General features: G+C 30.7%; 3 protein-coding genes across 5 annotated transcripts; all 3 read left to right on the plus strand.

Moving 5' to 3' along the window:
- Positions 1-1,633: 1,633 nt before the first annotated feature.
- Positions 1,634-4,066, plus strand: LOC8283944 (probable 2-oxoglutarate-dependent dioxygenase SLC1). The gene is made up of 5 exons (XM_002519382.4): positions 1,634-1,793; positions 1,951-2,244; positions 2,352-2,599; positions 2,751-3,093; positions 3,592-4,066. The coding sequence occupies exons 2-5, from the start codon at positions 1,963-1,965 to the stop codon at positions 3,853-3,855; spliced, it is 1,137 nt and encodes a 378-aa protein (XP_002519428.1). The 5' UTR covers positions 1,634-1,793; positions 1,951-1,962; the 3' UTR covers positions 3,856-4,066.
- Positions 4,067-8,657: 4,591 nt separating this feature from the next.
- On the plus strand, positions 8,658-14,329 carry LOC8283943 (carotene epsilon-monooxygenase, chloroplastic). Of its 3 annotated transcripts, none has more exons than XM_002519381.4 (10): positions 8,658-9,488; positions 10,047-10,343; positions 10,434-10,631; positions 11,180-11,281; positions 11,671-11,811; positions 11,946-12,053; positions 12,640-12,722; positions 12,887-13,049; positions 13,251-13,312; positions 13,635-13,868. In XM_002519381.4, exons 1-10 carry the CDS (start codon positions 8,988-8,990, stop codon positions 13,696-13,698), a joined length of 1,719 nt encoding a protein of 572 aa, XP_002519427.2. In that variant the 5' UTR covers positions 8,658-8,987; the 3' UTR covers positions 13,699-13,868. The 3 variants fall into 3 exon arrangements, with proteins under 3 accessions (XP_002519427.2, XP_015574895.1, XP_048225972.1); XM_015719409.3 differs by lacking the exon at positions 13,635-13,868 and adding an exon at positions 14,061-14,329 and having other exon boundaries at positions 8,659-9,488; XM_048370015.1 differs by lacking the exon at positions 13,635-13,868 and adding an exon at positions 13,574-13,601 and having other exon boundaries at positions 8,660-9,488.
- A 729-nt stretch (positions 14,330-15,058) lies between these two features.
- Positions 15,059-19,485, plus strand: LOC8283942 (nicotinate N-methyltransferase 1). Its single transcript, XM_002519380.4, has 4 exons — positions 15,059-15,613; positions 15,803-16,139; positions 16,573-16,637; positions 19,091-19,485. The coding sequence occupies exons 1-4, from the start codon at positions 15,242-15,244 to the stop codon at positions 19,388-19,390; spliced, it is 1,074 nt and encodes a 357-aa protein (XP_002519426.1). The 5' UTR covers positions 15,059-15,241; the 3' UTR covers positions 19,391-19,485.
- Positions 19,486-20,288: the final 803 nt, after the last annotated feature.

Raw genomic sequence — 20,288 nt, forward strand, 5'->3', positions numbered from 1 at the left:
AAGGAATTAAGATATTGCAAGTTGCATATATTACGTGAGAGTTTCACAAAACGATATTTGTGACTTCACTTTATATATAAAATTGTAATTATTTAGATTGGATTATTAGAAAATATTATATGTATGTATGTATATATATATATATATATATATATATATATATATATATATATATATTGAAAATAACAAACAAACCAACATTGGATATAGCTGTTTTTGTCCTAATTTATGTTGTCTGCATTTGCTGCTTAATTTCATTACAGTGCCCACAATTATTTAATCAGAAAAAGGACTAGTGAAATTGTAATTATTTGTTAACCATAAAAGGGAATTGAAATATATTTTTAATATTTGCATCCTGAGGAACACAGATAAACAGTCAAAAATGGCTTGCAATTTTAATTTAATTCTTTTTAGGAATTTTTTGACTGTTACAAATAGAATAGAATAAATTATAAGACTGGAAAAATCAGTTTTAATGAGAGCAGTGTTAATTGAATTTGGAACTCAAGAAAATAAATAAAGAAAAAAAAATCTTATCTTGAATTTTTGAAAAGATGATGAATTTTAAAAATTAAAATTCTAATTAATTAATATCTAACATCCATTCGATCGTTAAACTAGTGATTTAATATCACCCAAATCTCAAACGTTAATTCTTTAATTAATTTTAATTATATCTTTGGAGTTTAATTAATTTTAAGAAAGATTAAAAAAACTTATCATGCGATTAAGTTGAATTATTTCACTGATGTAGTATTTCTCGTGTGCTTATAATGTTCGATAGATATATCTCAAGAAAATCTAAATAAAATATAAAAATTTGCAAATACCTGAAATTAGATAGTTTTCTAATAATTAATCTGTAACAATGTAAATTACATTAATAAACTATGATTTTTTTTAAAAGAAAATGGTCCAATTAATATTGGAAATAGACCGTACCCTAGATAATAGAGGAGGCAAAAAGTCAGCCATGGTAATCCCACCATATAAGATCATAGCAAAGAGAAAGGAAGAGAGAGAGAGGTGGCTTCAACATCAAGTGTAGAAGACAAAGTTTTTTAAGTGGAAGGATTTTTGGAAGAGAGTACTGCTATAGTATGTAATATAATGAGTTGTTTGGCATGAATATTCTATTTTTTAACAAATGTATTTCTTAAAAGAATTAAATTTAAAGAATTTATTCTTTAATAATTAAAAATATATAGAAATATTATTATTTTATATATTAAAAGGGTAATTGATAAATTGAATTCTATTCAATTAAAAAGAAATTGTTCTCATTTAGTCCTTCTATGTGGGTTACTTCCTCTTTAGTAAGAAAAGTTAAATTATCTACTTCTTAAGCAGTTCTTTTAATCAAATATAATTTAAACATAATTAAAATTTCTAGTTCGCATTAGGAGCTATCAAAGGACTGTTAAGGAAAGAGAGAGAGGTTTGGCTGTCCCTACCCTGCGTGAGACCACCTCTCGTGACTGTCTTGTGTCTTGACTGATTATTTGTCAACGGTTCTTGCCAATTTAGAAATAGTCAGTCCTGTCCTCAATTTCTACAGTATATGCAAAGCCGGTTTCTTCGAAACTAGCTACTGTTTATATACTTTGCTTAGTTGCTTCTTCCCCTTCAAATCTTTCCTATAAAAACACCATTTCCTTCTCTCTGTTTCTCACTACTAATCCCTCTTCTCTCTTTGTCTATCATTTTCTTCATATGTAATAGAGTTAGCTTGCCATACTTTTGTATTTACTATTTACCTACCCGGCCGGGTTCTCACAGTACGCTCTCTGGTATGTGTGTATATACATATATATACTCTCATGTTAGGGTAACCATATATATTACATACATGTACATGTACAAATACGTATTCATTTTTTTTTTCTTTTTTGTCTTTGTTACATTTCCAATTGATCTCTTCTTTGCATGTGCTGCTATGCATGACAGATACATTAATTCATGAGTCCTTCAATGGCAATCGCAAAGGCTAACAGTGATGATGTCACAGAAATCCAATACCAGAAGGGAGTGAAGAGGCTGTGTGAGACAGGCATTAGTAGAGTTCCTGACAAGTATATATTGCCTGTTCAAGAAAGACCCAATGCTACTCGAGCTGAACCTAGTGAATTCAGCCAAAATCTTAAGTTACCCATAATTGATTTTGCTGAATTGCAAGGCTCGAATAGGCCCCAAGTCCTCAAATCCATTGCTAATGCTTGTGAGCAGTATGGCTTTTTTCAGGTATAGGATTCACGGACCCTTTTGAGTATTAAACCTCAAGTTTGCAGTGTCCATTTCTTGAATTTAGCACTAGAAAGTAAATAAAACTCTTTGATGGGTTAATGCAGTTGGTGAATCACGGCATTCCTAACGATGTTATTAGTGGAATGATCGATGCGGCTAAGAGGTTTTTCGAGCTTCCTTATGAAGAAAGATTGAAGTACATGTCATCAGACATGAATGTTTTAGTTAGGTATGGAACTAGCTTTAACCAAAACAAGGACAATGTGTTCTGCTGGAGAGATTTCTTGAAGCTAATGTGCCATCCCTTATCAGATGTTCTTCCTCATTGGCCTTCTTCTCCCACGGACTTCAGGTGAGCGTCTTTATTCAAGTTGAGATATGCATCCGGCTATGAGGCCTAATAATTATTTGAGCAACAAGTTGCTGTTACTTGTGGGCTAATAAAGTAATATTTTACTTATAATAATTTGAGTGTCACTAATGGTTATTTTATGATTAAGCAGGAAATTGGCGGCTACCTACGCAAAAGAGTCCAAATATTTGTTCCTAATGGTAATGGTAGCTATCTTAGAGAGCTTGTTGGGAACCAACAAGAACAACAAGACAGGAGAAGATGAAATCATGAAGGACTTTCAAGATGGTAACCAACTAATGGTGGTGAATTTCTACCCTGAATGCCCAGAGCCTGAACTTACATTAGGAATGCCTCCTCATTCTGACTACGGATTCCTTACACTTCTCCTCCAAGATGAGGTTGAAGGTCTTCAGATTCATTATAAGGAGAAATGGGTCACTGTTGAACCAATCCCAAATGCTTTTGTTATCAATGTTGGTGATCATCTTGAGGTGAGTTCACCCAATTCAGCAATTCTTTTTAGCATTTTAGTCTTTTCTTTAGTATCAATTAGCAAAAAAAAAAAAAAATAATAATAAAGGGATCGAGTGTAGGGTACAAGATAATAAATGAGGATAATTTTATAAAAAATATAGTAAATTTTTACTTATTTTGTTTACTTACTAAATTTAATTTGATTCGTCAATTTCATATAATTCAGTTATTCCCATTATTGAGAGGTTTACATCTTAATCATTTACTATTCTTGCACTCGTGTCAATTAAAATTAAAAGATTAAATTAAAATTAGATTATTGGAAAAAAACTAAAATTCAATAAATAAATATTACAAAATCAAGCTGGTTAAACTCTAAGAGAATTATTAAATCTAGGAATCTTATAATTCCAATTTAATGTAAAATTCTAGTCGAGAATATTATAATTAACCAATTTTATTTTATTTCCAATAATGGAGATTGATTTAATTAATTTTTTTTTTTGTTTTTATAGATATTTAGCAATGGGAAGTATAAAAGTGTGCTGCATAGAGTAAAAGTGAACTCAGCTAAGTCTCGCATATCTGTGGCATCTTTGCACACTCTTCCATTTATGTGCATGGTGAGGCCATGGCCAAAACTCATTGATGAAGCCAATCCAAGACGCTATGAAGATACAAATTTTGCTTCTTTTCTTGAGTACATATCATCTCGTGAACCCAAAAACAAGGAATTCTTGGACTCTAGGAAGTTGATTTCAAGAAATTCAAACCCATAAAAGTACCTAATTAGACATCAATTATATATATATAGCAATTATTCTCTTCTAAAGATGTAATCTTTTCCTTAACTTTTCCAAATGTAGTGTGTTGATTGGGTTAATGGTAATTGGTAAGCATAAAATGTAGAAGTTACCTTGCCCTCTTTCACACACCTCTTGTTTCAATTATAATATAGGGATTGGAAGTGAGAAGCATTCTAGTTGTAAATTGTCATGTCTTTCCTTCTTCTTTCCTTTTTCTTTTAACATTCTACCATTTTAATATGCAACTAAATTTTTTGGACTATTATTTTGTTGAGGTATTATAATTGATTCTATATTAGTTTTATGTTAGAGTAGGTTATTTTACAAATAAATACTAATTTCTAGTTTTAATATATAATTAAATCTTAATCTATTTATTAAAATCAAATAAAATAATTTTACATTTAAATAGAGATTAATTTCATGACACATTTATAAAGATATTATATGTCATATATATAGAATAAATTATATTGGCGATTACCAAATTTTATATTTTATAATAAAAATGTACCAATTTTTTTATTTATTATTAAATGATTGCTAAATTTTAGTTTTGATAACAATGGTGGATTTTTGGCACACTAAGAAAACAAGTTATATATATAGTCACCAAACTTTGTATTATATAATAAAAAGGTACAAAATATTTGATTTGTTATAAAAAATGTACCACCTACGTATCTTTAAAATTAAAATTTTAGTACTTTTTTATCACAAAGTATAAGATTTAGGGACCGTTCATATAATTTCTTTTCATATTTGTCAAAAAAAACTCATCAAAGTTATCAAAAAAAATTCAGTAACTATTTAGTTACAAATTGAAAATTTATTAAAGTGTAAAATTTAGTAATTACAAATCTAATTTACCCATGTATGTGCCACTCAAAGTACGAAGGGATTCTCAAATGCTATATGGTTCGGTTAAAAAAAATTAAATTAGGTCTAATCATTAAAATTGGACAAAACTCATAATCCAATTGTATATACATAAGGGTCCTTCCGTACAAATCCCTTAGTTAAAGAAATAAAGGGCATAAAACGACAACACATGGTTGTTGATGAAACAGCAAGTTGCTGGCTAATTTTTCTCAGTTTAGAAACTTATTAGAGTTCAAAAATGGCGAACTCGGAGACTTAATGGGAGACAAGAGCATGATGTAACATTTGTTGGAGTTAACAAATCATCCTGAGCTATTTAGAATTTGATTCGAAAGAAATTCATTTAAGCTTAATTTATAAAATTTATCTAATAAACAAACTAAATTTAAATTAAATTAAATTAATTTTTTTACTTGAATTATTATTTATACACTCATCATCAAGCTCATAAAACATAGTATTAAATAAATTTGATATATTATATTTTCGCATGTTATAGATGTAAAAATTATATATTTTAAAACTTTTATATTTTTAAAAATATATTGGAGTGTGTAAAGTAATTATTTTATTTTGTATAGTGGACTTTATCTTATAATTTATATATATTAAGTTAGTTTAGCTTCGAATAATTTTATTCATATTTGACTAACCTTTAAATAAATCGGGAGAAATCAACTCGAATTTGCCTCAATAACAAAAAGGTATCAAACTTAATCTAATTGCACTAAGTTGAATTAGATTTCTAATTTTTAGAGTTTGGACCTAAAATGAGAGAGCTTGACTTGACCCCAACAATCTGATCTACTCATGGAACAACCGCAGCAGCTCATTAGCTGCAATTTTTTGACTATCTATTCACAGTCCAGTGGGATTTGCTACCCAGTTTCTAAATTGGACAGCAGACAAATTGCATCAGTTCAAATAATTTAGAACAAATATATTAACTCTTGTCTTGCTAATTGTGGAATACTGCAGTTCTTAGAAAGCAGGTTCATGGAAAAAAAGAAAAGTAAAAAATTTCTCATATACTTGCATATGGAAGAAACAGAAAAGAAAAGGAAAAAAAAGTGGTAGAAAATACTTCAGCTGTTCATTTCTTTCTTTCTCTGCCAATATTTAATTTATTCGTATTCGAATTTCGCCAATATTTTTTAAAAACAGATTCTGTCATGCATCAATAAAAATAATAATAATACAAACGAGAAAAAAATTCAATGAATTTGATAAGTATACGAACACATTCTATTAAAGTATATTCAATAAATTCTATAAAAAAATTAAAAAAAACAACAACAAACATTTTATTTACAAACAGATAATCTTACTTATAGGGAGAATTACAAAGACATTCTTGAGGCTTACCTTCAAAAATACTTTAATCTATGTCTTTTAGAAAAATTAACCTTTAATCTCTAAGATTTAAACACTATGAGATAGTTTAGTCCCTAAACTCTTACTTACAAATATTTAGTCCCTATAGTTTCAAAACTACAAGAACTACTCTATATTTACAAAGGGATAAGTACTTTACCCCTTTTCATTTTTTCAATACTCTATTTTTATTCTTTTTATTATTGTCTGTTCTTTATGCAAGATATCTTTTTCCATTAATAAATCTTTTATTCTCATATATATATATATATTTATATTACTGCAATGATAATAATTGTGCATGCTTTTAAGGCTATTCCTCTATATATGATTTTTTTTAATTTATCAATTTCTGTTCTTTAGATTATTTTTGTAGTATAAGCATTTATTACTATTAATTGTATTATATAATATCAAAAAAAATAAAATTTAGTTAATCATATCATAAAATAAAGAGTTGATCGATTGAGAAATGATAGGCTTTTTAAAAGTAAATTGATAAAAACATAACATGAAAAAAATAGACATGATTTAGTACAAAATTTGGATAAAAAAATAGAGACTAAAATGTTTATTCTTTTATAGAAGGGAAAAGGTGCATTTTGGCCCCTAACATTTAGGGCAAGGAGCGATTTGATACTTTTTTTTTTTTTTGTTTTTGGAGCAAATAATAGAAAAAGTTAATGTTTTTATGTCATTTTAGCATCTTATTAAATGGAAAAATAAATCTCGATACAATTGATGTGACAATTTTTTAAATTTTTTAATAAAAGTGAAACCCACTCCAAGTGCCACATCATCGAAATATTTCTTCCGCCTTTTTCACCTCTCACTCTTCCTCTTTCTCTCTCTCTCTCTCTCTCTCTCTCTCTCTCTCCAGTACCAAGGCCTTATCATAGTTCTCCACGATTGTAGCTTTCTTTTTCTCCATCTCTTCCAATTCATTTCCTTGTAGGATTATTTGGGTTGGTTTCTCGTAATGGTATTAGTCCTCCAATTGCTTCCACAGCCTGTAATTACAATAAGAAAAGAAAAAATTGTTTAGGTAATGCTTCCATACAACTTTTACCAACTTTTATCGTTTGTTAGCTTATCAGCAAAATGATTAATTCATAGATGAAAAGAAAAATCAATAAATGCAAGGTTTTTAAAGGAATGATTTGAATAGATGAAAAGAATGTTAGTAACCCATTTGGACTCTAAGTCTTCCAGCATTTGAAGCAATGACACCAAATGGGAAAACATGAAAATGACCCATAAAATTGAGGAAAAAGATTAAATTATAAGCCCATGCAGCGGTGAATTTGTTTGTGTTCTGAAAGAATTTGTATTAGTGATTACAGAATATTAGGATTACTTTGAAACTTCTTTTCCATATCTAATGAAGAGGTATAAGAGGTCATGCGATTCAAGCAAAGTTACAGTTCAATCAAATGCTAAGAAGAGAAAATTGAATCTGCAGCAAAACAAGAAGAAGAGAGGAAATGAATTAACAGGAAGCGAGCGACTACTTATGTGTTGAATCAAATTTGGGAGTAATTGATTCTGTTGTTTTAGTTAGGAACGCATCTAACAACATATTTTTTGCTGCTTCTAAAGCAAGCAGAAACAAATCACTCGCCGACTAAAATTTCAAAAAATTAGAACAATCTCAATTGACGAGTCTATTGTAGAACATAAGTCAAAAAGCTTAGAAATTAATCTTGCTTGCGGTGAGCAATTTTCTCTAGATGATGTCGTTTCGGGATACTATTATAGTCACGAGACGACTTTTTCTGAGCTTCACCCGGAGAGTTCATCAGACGGTCGAGAGTTTTCAGATGATTATACGCCGTCGATTTTCTTTGATTCCGGAAGCGAGTTATTCGAGAAATCATCTGATGATGCTCCTCCTTCACGTACTTCCTCTTTATTGCTCGAGTTTCGATGTCAACTCTTAAGATCAAGTGTTTCTCCAGATAATATAAGATCATGGCTTATTAAAGCAGAAAGCCATAGTGTAAGTAACCAATTTTCCTTGCATCCAAACAGAGCCTAATAATTTTGTTGTGGATGGTAGAGAGGTGTGTTGGCGGTGAAGATGATAGATTTTTTAATATTTAATTATTTTTTAATTAATTAATTAAGGACATATATCAGTTTAAGGATCCACTATTAGCTACATCATTGTTAACTAACAGTGTTAACTTGTCTGTTATAAGCAAGGGTTTGAATTACAGTTTTTTCAAAGAATAAGGGTATCATTATATGCCCAAAAATAGTATGAGGGCTAATTCACTCATCACACCAAACGTTAGGGGCAGAAATGCACCTTTTCCCTTTATAAAAAGAGATTAAAGTTTATATTTTTCTGAATACAGGAATTAAAAAGGTTTGTAAATAAACCTCATTTACTAAATTATATATTTAAACTGAAGGGTTAATTTTGGAAAAAACAAATCAAAATGTTTTTGAGGGTAAAAATCAAGGAATTTTGTTGTAGTTTTCCTAAATTTATACTAAAAGAAAGTAATCAAAATTAGTTGATACTAAACCACAAAGCAGTAATTCTCCCTTCGAGAAAAAAAAACAACAATAATAATTAAAAGAAAAAATGAAATTATTTGATTCTAACAAGTAAACAGCCTTCAAAAAGAGTTGATTATTGTGGCTTGAAACGCTCCGTTTTATCCAACTAAAAGGCACAAAGATCACCCGCCTTCTCCACTCCACACGTCACAGTTGGACATAGTATCACCATAGCTAGCAGCTAAGCTTAATTCGAAGCTGAAGCTATGGCGTAAAAGTTGAAACCCACATACAAGAACAAGCAACGTCACTGTTTTGGCACATTTTCTTTCAAACTAATCATGCCACTCTCTTATTCTTTCGTATCTTTCTCTCATCTTTCAGTCCCTCTCATCAAGCCCGCCACAATTCTCACTTCAAAGCCTCATTTCATCTCAATCAAATCATCACTGGACAACAAAACACCAAAACCCAATTCCAATAATACAAAACCCAGTTCTTGGGTAAGCCCAGATTGGCTAACTTCACTCACTAAAACCCTCACATTAAACCAAAAACATGATGACTCTGGTATTCCTATCGCTAGTGCTAAGCTTGAGGATGTGTCTGATCTTTTGGGTGGTGCTTTGTTTCTTCCTTTGTTTAAATGGATGAATGAGTATGGTCCTATCTATAGGCTTGCTGCTGGTCCTAGAAATTTTGTTGTTGTTAGTGACCCTGCTATTGCTAAACATGTGCTTAGAAATTATGGTGATGGAAAATATGCTAAAGGTCTTGTTGCTGAAGTTTCTGAGTTTTTGTTTGGGTCTGGTTTTGCTATTGCTGAGGGATCCCTGTGGACGGTAAAGTTGATCTCTTTTCAGCTTAATTGCTCCCTGCCTTGTGAAAGTTGAATTCTTTTATTTAAAGTTGCACTTTTTCAATAATTTTCTTGAAACAAGTGGCCTAATCAAGCAGAGTGGAGTTAATACATTGCAGTTATTTTAGATGTTAAAAAATACTCGAGCTTGGCTTGGCTCGATCAGATTATCATTCTATATTTTAAAAATATTGTTAACCTCAAAGTAAAGCTTGAATAAATTTGAGTCAGCTTAAATTCGCTTGAACTGACATTGTTGTCATTATCTTTAAGATAACACGATTAATGTAATAATTCATCAAGTACTCGACTAAGCTAGTAAGCTCATTGAGTTGAGTATCATGATACTTGAAGTCGGCTCAACTCACAATTGAAATAGTCTAACTCCACACGGTTCAATGATTTATGTGCTTGGAGAGCTGAGTTCGAGTAGCCACATGAGAAGGCTTGACTTGCTTACTCAACTACTTGAACTTGGTAATGGTTACATAGATGTTGTTTGTTGAATCTTTTTTGAGAGTTAAATTCTGGTTTGTGATAGGCAAGGCGCAGGGCTGTTGTTCCATCTCTTCATAAGAAGTATCTGTCAGTTATAGTTGATAGAGTATTTTGCAAGTGTGCTCAGAGATTAGTGGAGAAGCTTCAACCTGATGTGCTTAATGGCACTGCAGTAAATATGGAAGAAAAATTCTCTCAATTAACTCTTGATGTTATTGGTCTTTCAGTATTTAACTACAATTTTGATTCCCTCACCACTGATAGCCCTGTTATTGGTGCTGTTTATACTGCATTGAAAGAGGCAGAGGCTCGTTCTACAGATCTTTTGCCATATTGGAAGGCATGTGCTTTTCTTGTGTACTTCCTTTTCTTTCTTTTTTTTATTTGTTACAGCAGCTAAGATTTAGCATCTCTGTTGTTCTTGTTGCAGGTCAAAGCTTTACGTAAGATAATTCCTAGACAAATAAAAGCTGAAAAAGCAGTTACAGTAATAAGGCAAACAGTCGAAGAACTTATTGTAAAATGCAAAGAGATTGTGGACACTGAGGATGAAAGAATAGATGATGAGGAATATGTAAATGACACTGATCCAAGCATCCTTCGCTTCTTGCTTGCCAGCAGGGAAGAGGTCTGCATATTTTATGATCTTTTGATATCTTGTGCTTTACTTCAGTGTTAATATAATTATAATCATATGCTGCATCAGTTCCGGGACTTACCATATCTTGATCTTACAAAATTTGAAACTGCTTGAGAAATTATAAGATTAAATCCGTGAGTTCTGCTTTTATGAATAATTTGTTTTGAGTAATCCTATACCATGTATTATAAACCTTGCAAATAAGGAAATTAAGATGATTGACTATGCATTTAAGATAATTATGATGATATGCTTCATGAGTTCCCGGACTTACCATATACTGATCTTACGAAAGTTGAAATTGCTTGAGAAATAATAAGATTAAATCTGTGAGTTCTGTTTTTATGAATTATTTTTTTTGAGTAATCCTATACCATGTATTATATTTATAACCTTGCAAATAAGGAAATAAAAATGATTGACTATGCATGATTAATCCTGCTGAGGGATTTCATTGACGTGCTCTCTCATATTGGATTTTCATACATGATTCACTTTGCAATTTAATTCTAAAATGATGGCCATGTATGTATCAGGTTTCAAGCGTACAATTACGTGATGACCTGTTATCGATGTTAGTTGCTGGCCATGAGACAACTGGTTCGGTGTTGACTTGGACATTGTATCTTCTGAGTAAGGTATCTATTAACTGTTTGATTTTGGTGGATACTCAAATAAATACTTGTTGATGACCTATTTCTTGGACTTCTTATTATTTCTCCAGTGAAATTTATTTCAATCATCTGTGTACAGCCTCAGAATATGCTTTATCTGGAACTGCTAATAAACCTGAAATGAAGGTTGAAAGATATAAGCCATAATTAAACTGTATAGTTTATTAGTCAATCATATTCTGTCACTATGTGAATCTGTTGCACTAATTTTCAATTTTTAAATTGTAACATCACCAACTTGCAGTCCCTGATTTCTCAGCTTAAGATTTCAAAACTTTATCATCAATTCTCTTAAATTCTTAAGTTTTAGTTAGTTATTGATAATAAATGTTCTTAATCTTACTATGTTTCAGGATCCTGTCTCACTACTGAAGGCACAAGAAGAGGTTGACCGTGTATTACAAGGAAAGCCTCCATCATATGAAGATATAAAGGATCTGAAGTTTCTGACACGCTGCATAAATGAGTCACTGCGTCTATATCCACATCCTCCTGTAGGTTGCAACCATTTCCTCCTTTTTGGGTGAATTTGAACTGCATTAGCAAATACAAGAGAGAAAGAAGTGAAACATGTTAATATTTCTGTTGACAGGATCGCTCACAAGTTTCCTTCTCAAAATTCTTGTAGGTCTTGTTGAGAAGAGCTCAGGTTGCTGATGTACTCCCAGGAAATTACAAGGTTAATGCTGGTCAAGACATAATGATTTCTGTATACAATATCCATCATTCCTCGAAGGTATCACTTTGCTGTGCACTTTTGACCTCCTATTTGATTTCCATGAGTGATGTGAATCCTATGATTTAAGTTTGTAGATTGAGCAACAATCGTTCCCTCATAAATATCTGGAAGTGTGACTAATTTCAAGTGCATCTGCTGTGCAAATAAATAATAAAATGTGCTTCTTTATTGAGCATGAATTTGGAAGCTTTTAAGTGCTTCCGAACTTGCCAAGAGCAACTAGTACGCTTACTTTGTTAATTATTTTGAACTGTATTTGAAACCAACATCAACTGTATACTGTTTCAGCCTGCTTCAGGGCCTAGTTTCACAAGCGTTATTCTTAAATGGGGTCCCTTTCCCATATTCCCATTCTATTATGTCTATATGATACAAAATCATGAAAGTGCCAATGAGGTGTATACGATTCATCCTTTTAGTTTGTCTTCAATTGAAGCTAAACTTAAATGAAATTCCCAGTGGCCGTATATGGGATCCAAGATGGTTATGAGTCATGATTTCATTTCCTCCATTCTTATAATCAAGGCTGTGGTTGCTGCTTTAATTGTCTCCTTATGTATTTCCTGTGGTATGATTTTACAAGGTCTGGGATAGAGCAGAAGAGTTTGTGCCAGAAAGATTTGACTTGGAAGGCCCAGTGCCTAATGAAACAAATACAGATTTCAGGTATTTGTTCTTTTTAACTCTTTGCATTTGTTTCCTCTCTCTCCCCCTCTCCATAGAATCATGCACTCTTCTTTGGACTCGAAGCTTAATTGTGAATACTTTTTTGCTTCAACTAAGCCCAATTTAGCATCAGTTTGATTCTAAACTTGAAATTATTTTCACAGGTTTATTCCTTTTAGTGGAGGACCCCGTAAATGTGTTGGTGATCAATTTGCTTTACTCGAAGCCATTGTTGCCCTCGCGATCTTTCTACAGAATATGAACTTTGAACTGGTTCCTGATCAAAAGATTAGCATGACTACTGGGGCAACAATACATACAACAAATGTAATTACAGCATACCTGTTTTTTGATATAAACATGCATTTTATTATTGGGTGGTTTAGGGTAACTTGCATGTGATGAATGCTATTAAATTGCTAGTTATTTTCCAAGATTCGAAAGGGAAATAATGAACATATTAGTTGCTTATTAAGTTATTAGAATAGGAATATGCAGCTGTCTGCTAATATGGTATTGCTGTTACAGGGCTTGTACATGAAACTCGGCAAAAGGAAAAAAATCCAGGCATTTGCTTTGTCTTCTGCAAGGTAAGCTGTAGAATTGTTGATATACATCTATGTACATGAATCTGTAGTAGTATCCAATCTTTACAATATGGGAAGTACCAATACATCTGATTCATTTGTTGATAGTTAAGGAAGTTTTTTACTGAAACAATTGATTTATTGCATCCTGTTTATATGAATTTAAACTGTTAAATACAAGTTTTGCTTAGGAAACCATAACATTTGGACGCTTGGTTGTTCCTAAGAACCATATGGTTTTGATTTAGTAAGCTGCTTTCCCAGGAAAATAATTTAAGCTTATTTCAACATAATAAATGAGTGCACATGTGTATGGTACTGCTAGTAATTGCAAGCTGGAAGGCTTCAGGAGATTTGATTTACACTGGCAGCAGAGTTGGATGGGGTAATACCATCCCTTCCCTTTTATGGTAGCTGGCATTAATTGTACACGAACTTTATGGCAATCTACTGTATGGTGAATGTGAAATGAATTTCATAGACATCCAACGCCAATCCTTTTTTATGGTTGGCCTTGTATAATTCTCACCGGAAATGGACCAGCTTTGCCTTCAGCTTCTGAACCTGGAAAAGCTAGTACTTTTTCTCTCACAACAAGTCAGTTTTGCTGGTTCATGTTTCCTATGTTTGCTTGCTATTAGTTGGGGACTAATATGCCATTTTGTGCTGTGCCCTTCTTTCATGCAATGAAATTGACAAGGGGGGGAAAATAAATAGCCTCCTTCATGGTTGTTTTTCTGTTGACTATCAGCTCAACCTTCTGCCTACGTATAAGGATTTGCATCGGTAGAGGGAACTCCATTTGAGTGAGTCGATGTTCATACTGTATGTAACATGGAAACTGAAGCAAAGTCTAATCGAAAACAAAAAGAAATTTCTATTTACTGTATATATTATTATAGATGGGAGTAAGAAATTTGATGGAGGGAGACCGAATAAAGAAAAAGAAACTACAAGGAAAAAGAAAAATGGAAATTATGGAGAAAATATTTGTAATGAATGCAGTGCATGATTCATTCTTGTTATCTTTTCTTTCTTGTTCACCTGCAAATAAAACATGACCGCGATTGGTCCGAAACTTGAGTTCACGTACAAAACATGATCTTAGATTATTACATAAACTTACATGAGTACTCTTCTTTTCTTTATCTTCTTCTTCTTCTTTTTTCACTTTGTTTCCTTACCACATAATATAGTCCTACTCGGTCATAATCTTTTACAGATTATTAACAACATAAAATTCAGTTTAGCATTATAAGTAAAAATCACATAATAAATGTCGTTGACTAGGCTCATAAAAGAAAAACCGAAGCCAAGACTTTCAAACATTCCGTATATATAGTGATACTTTATAGTTATAAAAAAGATTTATTTCAAATTAGATCAAATTATAAATAGAGATAAATTTTAATATGATAATAAATTTTAAATTTTTAAAATATTTTTATATATAATTTTAAAAATATATATTATATTTTACCAATAAAATTAAATAGAAAAAATTAAATACTTAAATTTTTATTAAGTTTGTAGTTTTTCATAATTATAAAATTTATTTAACTTTTTAATAAAAAAAATTATTTAATTTTAAATATAGGACTATAATAAAATTTTACTTATATATAATTGCAATGAACAAGTTAATATTTAATTATATTATATAAGTATATCGCAATAAATAAATAAAAAATGCACATATAAAGTACCACGTAGAATGCCGAAACTTGAAAGCTCCATGTGTCGTTAGTCAATAGAAGCAGGCAGCTTTACCAAGAAAGAAAAGCAATTAAATTACCAATATCCTCTTCATTTATATGAATTTCCATTTTTACCACGCTATTTCACGCCATTACTTCAAATAAGCTCACTCATTCACACTTTCTGAAAATCATCCAGAAAAACGGAAAAAACAAAGACAGAAAAAGGAAAGCCATGGAAAACGAGAGCTCAGAGACGAGAAAAAATGCCAAGTTAGCAATAATCGAACTCGCCAACATGATAAGCGTTCCTATGTCACTGAACGCCGTCGTTCAACTCAACGTCGCCGATGCCATCTGGCAAAACGGAGTTAACTCTCCGCTCTCCGCTTCCGAGATTCTCTCCCGCATTAACCTCTCCGGTGGCGATCCAGACAATCTTCAACGCATCCTCCGTATGCTTTCCAGTTATAATGTTTTCACGGAGCACCTTAGCGCCGTCGACGGCGTCACCGAGAGAAGATACTCTTTAACGGAGATTGGAAAAACTCTAGTCACCGACGTTAACGGCCTCTCTTACGGTGCTTACGTGCTCCAACACCACCAGGTCCATATATCATATATCTATCCATATTTAAATTTTTGCTGATGGTTCCTTCGCACGTGTCATTTTCTTCACCAGAGATTTCTTTTTCTTTTTTAAATGTCAATCTAAAGTCTAAAATTTAGTGGGAGAGGATGATTAATTAGGTAAAGAAATGGTTAATTAATCTCGGATTATGTGTTAATTTAACAGGATGCACTAATGAGGGCATGGCCATTAGTACATGAGGCAGTGCTAGATTCAACGACTGAGCCGTTCGCGAAGGCGAATGGCGAACCTGCTTATGATTACTACGGGAAGCGACCAGAAATGAATGAGTTGATGCAAAAGGCAATGTCTGGTTTATCTGTGCCGTTTATGAAGGCTGTGCTGAACGGCTACGATGGATTCCAAGGTGTAGAGAAAATAGTTGATGTGGGTGGAAGTGCAGGGGATTGCCTCAAGACGATCCTCCAAAAGTATCCTAATGTACGTGAAGGAATCAACTTTGATTTGCCTGAAGTAGTAGCCAAGGCGCCAAACATCCCTGGTGAGATTTTACTATTCTTTTCATGAATTTGTACTGCAAAAATTCTCAGCTTTTGAGAGAACGGTATTCTATTTGTCTGTTGTGTGTGTTTTGAAATGATAGCCTTAATTAGAGAATATGTTGAGTTTGTTACTGATTATTATCAATGGATATAAATCATCTCGACAATGAACGATTCATGATGTTAAGGAAAACACTAAATCTAACCAGAAAGAGACAATTAAACAAATTTTACACATCATTAGACTTTGGGTTTTAACTTTCAAGAGTTCTAGTTCAAGCTTCTAACTTCACATGTTGCATGAGACTTTTCAAATAGGATTAGATTCTTCGTTTGGCTTTGATAGAACTTTTAGAGTTAAAGATTATCTATTGATGCTGCTATTAGCTGGGATTATATCTTTTGAACCAATAAGCTGATTCATGTTTGCAGGTGTGACCCACGTTGGTGGTGACATGTTTAAATCAGTTCCATCTGCTGATGCCATCTTTATGAAGGTGAGCTACTTTTCTTCCACTAAAATCTATAAATAGGAAAACCGGGTAGAATAACTACTAGAAAAATTTATAATTAGGAAAAGGATATTAATTTAATGGAGGTTTGAAAACTATTTTCTTTTGAATTTAATATTTGATTTTATTGGTAAAAAGATAACAGAAATTTAAAATAAGAGATGTGAATATTTTATTTATATTATACAAATAAAATTGATGAGACAAAATAATACTATATATAAATATTACTATATATAATTTTTTTAAGACGAGATTTAGAGAATTTATAATTCATTACAATAGAGAGTTTATTTTTATTTATAACTGACCCAAATTAGGACCATAATTTTTTATTACTATGTAAAGATTATTTTTATATAGAGTATCACTATGGAGATGTTTTACTGTATATATATGTGTGCTTAATTTTTGGTATAAAATTTTTGTTTTGATATGCGTATTGATTTTTTATACATGAGATTTAAGATCATATGTAATTCTATAATTTTTTCTATTGATTTATTTATTAATAAATTATATTTCTAATTAAGTACCGACTCTAATTCTAAAAAATAATATATTGATTATATTTTAATATTATATTAACTAATAAATAGTTTTCTAATCAGATAGTATATTAATACTATTTTAAAGAATAGCACATTAATTTTTTTCATATTATATTAACTAATAAATTAATTTTTTAATTAAATAATAATTTTAATTTCAAAAATAATATTTTAAATAATATTTTAAATATTATTATTCAATAATAAATTAATATTTTAATTAGATAATAAATTTTTAATCCTAATAATAGTACTATCAATTGATAGTACTAATTTATATAAAACTAAAATTAATTAATAGATATTTTAAAATAATTTTTATATTATTGTACTATTAAAATTTAAATATAAAAAAATATTTAAAAATAATTAATTATTTTTTATAATATTAAAAAGAATGTTAAATATTAAAAATTTTGTTAGATTATATAATTTAATTATATAATATAAATAATAGCAATGACCGTGCAATATATAAATAACAATTAATATATTATAAAACTCTAACTTTACGGTGACTTCCAATCCTCTAATAAAGTGCCAGGTTTCTTTTCCTAATCAGTTCTCAAAGACTTCAAAAAAAGTGAACTTTATGATATTTTACTTTTGTCCAGTAACTTGGAAATTGGAAGATTTGTGGGAACTCTTCAGATCACCTGCATACGGTGACATGAATTGATGTTTTATCTTATATATTTATAATTGCTAAAGAAAAATAGTTAATTTATTGCATGTTTTAGGACAATTGGCTATTAAACATGTGATAAGCTTGTTTTTTTTTTGTCTGTTTTTGGTGTGAAGCCAAGCTTCCACCAACATTTGGTCAGTAACCCAAGTGTTGAAGCACGATGAACGATAAAACTTTACACTTCCCATAGTGGGGTCTCTTACTCTTTTGTGTAGCCCGCTTGAGAGCTAAAGAGACAACTAGTTGGAAAATGGGATTGTTTAAAATTCAATTGTAGTTTCTATTTTCTGAAAACTTTCTTCTACGTCCTACCCAACTGAGACTGGCTAATTACCATAGCAATATTACCCTAAAAGTTACTTTTAATAAAAGAAAATTATCAATTCATTTTTGGAAAAAAAGAAAGGTACTTGTTATGCCCTTCTTTTTAGACTTCCGTGGAAAACGAAACATTTAATATTAATATACTTGTAGTGTTCTTTTGTACGATGGATCTCAAAACTGAGTTGTGCAGTAATCTTCTACTTTACTAGGTTTAAGTAATTGTATAATTGAGTCAAGTCAAGTCGAAATAGTGTTGGACTTGAGTTTGATCGGATTACAAAATTTAAAATTTAAAATTTACTTTACGTTCGATCGAATTTTTAATTTTTAGAAGTTAAATGTGATTTAATGAATAGTTGAAAAGTTTAAGTTGAAGCTGAAGTTTGAAATAATTACTTAAATCTTTTTATAACTCAATTGAGCTTGAATAATCTTGATTAAGCTCAAATTATGGATATACTTAATATAATATGTAAAATAGTAAAAATCTGATGAAGCTTGAAAATTTCGAAATTAATTAGACAAACTATTCAAGTAGTTTAAGATCGGTCTGACTCCATTAAAATCGAGTCAATCTCGAATAACTAACTAGTTGATCCCACTAATTTACCCCATTTGGCTCAAGATATATTTCCTTGAGTAAAGGGAAAGCTCGGGAGATATATCATGGGGACTAGTCTGATCATACTGCTGGATTCCTTCAGAACTGGTGTTTGGTACTAACATTTTGTACATAAATTCTTTGTGTTATTCTATGCATATATTTTGAAGACGAATAATAAGTCTATATATTTTTACAATTAGTCTTGCATATCTCATTATGCTTGAGCTGTTATTGGTCCTGATTCCTGTATGCATATATATACATTTGGCAGTGGATATTGACGACATGGACAGACGATGAATGCAAGGTGATAATGGAGAACTGTTATAAGGCACTTCCAGTGGGAGGGAAACTGATAGCTTGCGAGCCAGTGCTGCCTAACCAAACAGATGATAGTCATAGGACAAGAGCACTCCTAGAAGGAGACATATTCGTCATGACAATTTATAGGGCCAAGGGTAAGCATAGGACTGAAGAAGAGTTTAAGAAGCTGGGTCACTCGGTCGGTTTCTCTCATTTCCGACCTTTATATTTCGATCATTTCCATACTGTCTTAGAGTTTCAGAAATAGTAATTCAGCTTAGGAAAAGTTGGGGAAAAAATAAATAATACTATGATTATAATTGTCTTCGAATAATGAAGAAAGGCAGACTGCATTTCTCCTCATCTTTAAGTCTCTTCTTTGCATTTTATGATTATAACTCTTGGTGAAATTGCAAAATCTTAATTATCTTCAATTTAGTTATAGATAACTGTAATACTCGAGATTTTCTTTTGATAATAATAATATTAGTAATAGTTAATAAATGAGTTTTTATTTAAATTTATTTTACTTTATTTTTATTTGATTTAATTGGAATGATTTAAATAGAATTTTAATACTAGACAACATACGAGAGTTATTTTGTATATCTAATTTGTTTGATTTTTAAGAAATTAGTTAAAGTAAATATTTTAGAAAATAGATTATACTTTAATGTATAGATTAATTTATATATATTTGAAAGTTATAAAAGAATTAGTAAAAAATATTTTATAACCATTATTGGGAAAATAGCATTTTAATTAGCTAATGGTGTTAATTTTAATTGAAAAATATTTAGCAAATTGATTAATTAAATTAATTGTGTGTTAGGATTAAATTGAAAATTTATCTTGGAATAAGGATTTAAAATATAATTTTATTAATATGGGGTTTTAATGAAAATTTATATGGTTGGTATTTTTATAATTAAATGTGTTGGCAATGGCGCTTTGGTTATTTTACATTTAAAAGTAAGGGTAAATAAGTAACTATATATTTATAATAATTCTAATTTGGTCCAAATTAAATAGTTAAGGGCTTAACTGAAAAGCTAAAGAAAAGTCTAAGGGTTAATTGAAAATTTTATAGGGCGAGATTGTTAGTAATTAAAAAAGTTGAGGGACTAAATAGTAAAGAAGAAAAGTTCAAGGACTAAATGTTGATA

The sequence above is a fragment of the Ricinus communis genome, chromosome 10, assembly GCF_019578655.1.
Source record: "Ricinus communis isolate WT05 ecotype wild-type chromosome 10, ASM1957865v1, whole genome shotgun sequence".
NCBI lineage: Eukaryota > Viridiplantae > Streptophyta > Magnoliopsida > Malpighiales > Euphorbiaceae > Ricinus > Ricinus communis.

Coding starts and splice junctions, on each gene's coding strand:
- LOC8283944 (XM_002519382.4), top strand. CDS start 1,963: ATGAGTCCTTCAATGGCAATCGCAAAGGCTAACAGTGATGATGTCACA. Junction 2,600..2,750: donor TCTTCTCCCACGGACTTCAG/GTGAGCGTCTTT, acceptor ATGATTAAGCAG/GAAATTGGCGGCTACCTACG. Junction 3,094..3,591: donor ATGTTGGTGATCATCTTGAG/GTGAGTTCACCC, acceptor TTGTTTTTATAG/ATATTTAGCAATGGGAAGTA.
- LOC8283943 (XM_002519381.4), top strand. CDS start 8,988: ATGCCACTCTCTTATTCTTTCGTATCTTTCTCTCATCTTTCAGTCCCT. Junction 11,282..11,670: donor CATTGTATCTTCTGAGTAAG/GTATCTATTAAC, acceptor ACTATGTTTCAG/GATCCTGTCTCACTACTGAA. Junction 11,812..11,945: donor GTCTATATCCACATCCTCCT/GTAGGTTGCAAC, acceptor AAATTCTTGTAG/GTCTTGTTGAGAAGAGCTCA.
- LOC8283942 (XM_002519380.4), top strand. CDS start 15,242: ATGGAAAACGAGAGCTCAGAGACGAGAAAAAATGCCAAGTTAGCAATA. Junction 15,614..15,802: donor ACGTGCTCCAACACCACCAG/GTCCATATATCA, acceptor TTAATTTAACAG/GATGCACTAATGAGGGCATG. Junction 16,638..19,090: donor CTGATGCCATCTTTATGAAG/GTGAGCTACTTT, acceptor TACATTTGGCAG/TGGATATTGACGACATGGAC.